This window comes from Salvia miltiorrhiza, chromosome 1 (genome assembly GCF_028751815.1).
Source record: "Salvia miltiorrhiza cultivar Shanhuang (shh) chromosome 1, IMPLAD_Smil_shh, whole genome shotgun sequence".
NCBI lineage: Eukaryota > Viridiplantae > Streptophyta > Magnoliopsida > Lamiales > Lamiaceae > Salvia > Salvia miltiorrhiza.
The window spans coordinates 54,751,923-54,757,261 of NC_080387.1; the positions used below are offsets into that span (position 1 = coordinate 54,751,923).

Below are 5,339 nucleotides of genomic sequence, written 5' to 3' on the forward strand. Positions count from 1 at the left end.
CCGTGCAATGCTAGTTAAATGTAAAGTTGACCCTAAAATAAAATGAAAAGTTAATTTTTGGTAAATTATAAACGTAATTATGCACGGTAACACAGTGATGCCACACATGTTTCTTTTTTTTTTTTTTTTTTTTTTTTTTTTGAGGTGGAACACCACGTGCTTATCTTAAATTAGTGAGAACAAGGTCAGAAGAGTGTAGTAACTGCTATCCGTTATAAATACGGCACAAGATTTCTCAAGTCTCAACAACTTAGGACACGTTACTTTCAGCTACCAGAAATGGAAAATAAATTAGTAGTTTCTGCAAACAAGGTTTTCATCCTATGTTTCTTTGGTATAGTTTTGCTCGGAGGCGTAACCCCACTCCATGCTTTAGTTCGTTGCTGCAAGTTCGAAGTAAGACTGGTTTGTCTATTTTTTTTTTCTTCTAGTTAAACTAGCTGATGAGAATTGAAAACGTTGTTTGCAGGTGATAAGGTCTTCACACACTAGACTATGCACCAAAAAGAGCATGCTAACGATAAACGGACAGTCTCCGGGGCCAACCATATATGCTAGAAGGGGAGATTTGATTATGCTCGATGTTGTTAATCGTGCCGATCAAAATATAACCATCCACTGGTAAAATCATCATATAATTAATGTATATATCATAATCTAGCATCAAATCTTAGTGTGAAGCAATAGGTAATGAATTTCAGAGAGCGGCAGCTAGCTAGGGTCAGCTGAAGCACCCTCAATATTTAGTATGTTTTCCAAATTTTTATTTAAATTTTTGTGACTAGAAAAATTGGATTTAAGGTCCCTCACCCTTAAAATGAAAAATTTGGTTGATTTCAGGCATGGGGTGAAGATGCCGAGGTATCCATGGTCCGATGGCACGGACTTTGTGACTCAGTGCCCGATTCGTCCCGGCCAAAGGTTTACACAACGGATGATCCTGTCGGACGAAGAAGGCACTTTGTGGTGGCATGCTCACAGCGATTGGTCTCGAAATTCTGTGTATGGCGCCATCGTTATTCTACCGCCGACTGCCCAGGCTTTTCCGTTTCCGAAGCCTCATGCACATCTTCCCATCTTAATAGGTACTACTATTATATTGGGGTTTCCAATTTTTTTTTCCCCTTAAATTTCAAAGGGTATGGCTATTTTGTGAGATTTATACATTGGCCACACGTGTTTGTCATTATTGCATCTTACGGTTAGCAGTCAACTTTTAGGTGGAAATTAATTCCGACTTTCTATAAATAATCAATGCTTAATTTATTATATCCATTCATAAATAAAAATAATCTCATCGCGTCTCAACACAAGTTTGAATAAAATTGTTAAAATTAAAATATACAATTTATAATGATAGTATTAACATTAAAAAGTACCTCAAACATCTTCTTCCCTAAAACATCTTCTTAAGAGAATGTGACACGGATTTTAATAAAAATTAATTGTGCATCTAATAAGTGGAGAAAGGTCTAAAAAAAATGAAGATTGTAAGAGTAATAGTTAGTGAAATTGTTTTAAAATAAAAATTAGGAAGATGTTTTGGAGACGAACGATAATGAAAATAAAGGAAAATATGTTTTAAAAACGGATGAAATGAAACAAAAGTATATTATTAACTAAAAATTAAAATAAAGATACGATTGATAGATAAGGGAATGGTTCCAATGAGATCACTTATATATGATGAGATTTTAGATTAATTTGTATAGACGTTGATTTAATGTATTTTATGACTGATATTTACGTGGATGGAGAATTTTTTTTATTAGGCTTCGAATCTTAAAGGAAGCAAAAATTTTACTATTTTTTCAAATGTTGTTATTCAACACTATATATTATCTAATTCATTACTATATATTGATTTATTCATTAATTTCACATCTCACGAAAAATAACAATCTCACTAAAATCTAATCATATATAAATATACAAAATTAACTCGTAAATGGACGAAATGCCTTCTAAACTTGGAAAAGGGCAAACATTTACATAAATTGTCATGAATTGACTAAATGAGCATTTCTATAATATATAATTACTATTTCATCTTTGTCTTTTCTTTCGTATTCTGGATTTCTCTTTAAATTTGTTATTTGAATAGTTCATAGTACTTCTAGATATTTTTTTTGTTTTATTATTTTATGTTAATTTTCTAGATCTAATTATTTCATCTTTGTCGTTTCTTTTATGATGTGGATATATTACTATTTCTTTTGTATTTGTATTGTTTTTAATTCCTTGCTCTAGTTTAGTGGTGCCAAGGGCCAACTGGAACCGACGGTTCGACCCTGAACCGGCCCGGTGGTCAACGGTCCGGGCCCGGACCATTGACCACCGGGCCGGTTAAGGCCGAATACTAGTAATAACTTTGGACTTTTGCAGGAGAGTGGTGGAATGCTGATGTGGAAGAAGTTTTCGGTAATTTTCTCGCCGGCGGAGGCGATCCCGAAGTTTCCGATGCTTTCCTAATCAACGGCCAACCTGGAGATTTGTATCCATGTTCTAGACAAGGTGGATTTAATTTACTGTCTCAAAATCACAAAATGTTTAATTGAATTATGAAAATAATTCAACAACTTAAAGATGCGAGTGAATTACAAAAGATTCATTTTGATACTATTATAATTATTAAATAAATTATAAAAATAAAAAATATAGAAAAATAATTACTTTTACAATTTACTCTCATTATTATAAATAACAATAATTAATATAAATTGTAGCAATAGGTCGTTTATTCTAATATTTTAATGATCGTTATATCCTTTCCAGCAACCGAAATTTCGCTCTGCATTTTCTAATAGTGCTGGTTGTAAACCAAGTTTATTAATTTCGCCTAATTTTTACAACCACGAAGCATCATAGTTGCGAAGTGATCCTATTTTATCACCAATTCATGATCAACATAATTTTAATCGTGAAAGGACCCTCTGTTTCCACATTTCATAATCATACACAAAATATTTTAAAACGTAATTAAATTAAGAACAAAATAATATTTAATCCCAAAAATAACTAATTTTTTTTTCATCAATTTTTTGATTATCCTTTATCTTAACCATATTTTGATATGTTATTAACAAATAATGTTGGTAGTCCAGATACATACAAAGTGTTTGTTAAACCCGGCAAGACTTACCTGATCAAATTAGTGAACGCGGTGATGGACAACATAATGTTCTTCAAAATCGCCGGCCACAACCTCACCGTCGTTGGCACCGACGGCGCCTACACGAAGCCGATGACGACCGATTACGTGGCGATTTCCCCAGGCCAGACCATCGATGTACTGCTGGAGACCAACCAGCCGCCCAGCCACTACTACATGGCCGCCAGAATCTACGCCAGCGGCGGAGAATTCGTCACCACTCCCGCCACCGCAATCATCGAGTACGTCGGAAACCACTACACGCCGCCGCCTTCGCCGTTCCTCCCATCCTTCCCCGAATACAACGACTCCGCGGCCTCCGTCGATTTCACCGACCAGCTCAGATCACTCGCCAACGACGTCGACGTTCCTAAAATCGTTGACAAAACCCTATTCTACACTCTTTCCGTCAACCAATTGCCCTGTTTGAGGAGCTCGTGTTTGGGGGCGACGAGGCTGCTGGCGAGCGTGAACAACGTGTCGTTGCTGCTGCCCAAAACCGACATTCTTCAGGCTTATTACAGAGGAATAATCGGAGTTTACGACTCCGATTTCCCTGACTTCCCGCCTTCCTCCTTCAACTATACGCAGGTAGGGGCGGACGCAGGATTTTTTTAAAAAAAAAATTATGTTTGAGATTGGAGAAGATATTCTTTCTATGATTCGATCACAAAATTTCTCATAAAATTGATAATTTAAGGATTTTATAAGAATAAAAGATTTGGTTGGTGGGACCGGCAGGGTGTGAAGGCGAAGGAGCAGTCGGGGCCCGGATTCGGAACGGCGGTGAGAGTATTGGCGTATAATACGACGGTGGAAGTGGTGTTTCAAGGCACCAACCTGGGCGGCGGCGTTGAGCATCCGATGCATTTGCACGGATACAGCTTCTACGTGGTGGGATCCGGGTTAGGAAACTACGACAGAGTTAGGGGTCCGGCTACCTATAATCTCGTCGATCCGCCGTTAATGGAGAACATCGCGGTGCCCAGAAATGGATGGACGGCTATCAGATTTAGGGCCAACAATCCAGGTAATTCATTACATAATAAGAAACTAACTACATTTAAAAATGTGATTTTTAGACTCAACTCAGCCGGCCCAAGCGTATTTTCTTTTTAAAATAAAGTTATTCTTATAAAATCATTAAATTTTCGTGCAAAAAGAAAGATTTATTCTGCATCTGACTCTAGCTGCAATCTTCGTAGATATTGATGATAAAAAAAACTGAAAATGATTGTCATGCATATTGCAGGAGTTTGGTATATGCACTGCCATTTCGAGCGTCACGTAAGCTGGGGAATGGGGATGGTGTTTATCGTGAAAGACGGGGAAGGCCCCCATCAGAAGATGCTGCCACCGCCGCCCGATATGCCGCCTTGCTGATTTTTTTTTGGTTACTACTCGATTCAAACGCATAGAAATTTGTTTAATTTTTTTGTCCTCTTATTTGATCGATGCGCTGCTTGTTTAAGGATACGTCGACAAATAATCCCTCCGTCCACGATTTAATGCTCCACTTTGGTGTGGGCATATAGACTAAGAAAGCTGAAAAAAGTGATGTGGATGAAATATAAGAATAGTTGACTAAAGTGATAAATGTATTGTGAGTGGGTCCACTAGTGATAAAGTGTAATAAATATAGAATATAAAAATGATAAAAGTGTTTTAAGGTGGGTCCATTAGTGGCAAAGAGTAGTAAATATAGGAAAAGAAGAAGAGTAAAAAAGTACAAAAAATAAAATATGGCTGTCATGACAATGGGACTCGAAGGAGGAGGCGAAGCACTTGAAGATGATGGAACAGTGAATTATTTGGGAGCCGTTGGAGTGGGTGTAGTTGGCGAAGAGGGAAGCACCGAGAGTTTAAAAGTGGCTGAGTACAGGAAGAAGCGTTTTCTTAAGTTGTAGCGCTTTTTCTATTTATTAGTTTCCTTTATTTACTTTCAGTTATCCGTACTTGGAGGGGACTAGCTTATATGTATGTGCATGAGAAGGAGTTTAACCTAATTTATGAAATATCAACTTTCTTCCTATCCTCTCTTCCTCGCCTCCCCCTCTCTATCTATCTCTAATTTCTCTTAATTCATCAAGATTACAACTTTCTTACGTAAAAGTTCTATATTATGCAAACAAACTCATATCCACACACAGATCTATAACAATGGCTTTAATTTGTGGATAAAAATTTA

The 5,339-nt window shown here is 36.9% G+C and overlaps 1 protein-coding gene across 2 annotated transcripts; it reads left to right on the forward strand.

Moving 5' to 3' along the window:
- Positions 1-247: 247 nt before the first annotated feature.
- On the forward strand, positions 248-5,118 carry LOC130994011 (laccase-14-like). Of its 2 annotated transcripts, none has more exons than XM_057919050.1 (7): positions 248-396; positions 470-746; positions 841-1,085; positions 2,386-2,514; positions 3,105-3,742; positions 3,893-4,181; positions 4,404-5,118. In XM_057919050.1, exons 3-7 carry the CDS (start codon positions 854-856, stop codon positions 4,532-4,534), a joined length of 1,419 nt encoding a protein of 472 aa, XP_057775033.1. In that variant the 5' UTR covers positions 248-396; positions 470-746; positions 841-853; the 3' UTR covers positions 4,535-5,118. The 2 variants fall into 2 exon arrangements, with proteins under 2 accessions (XP_057775033.1, XP_057775036.1); XM_057919053.1 differs by having other exon boundaries at positions 265-396; positions 470-621; positions 4,404-4,592.
- The last annotated feature ends 221 nt before the right edge of the window (positions 5,119-5,339 follow it).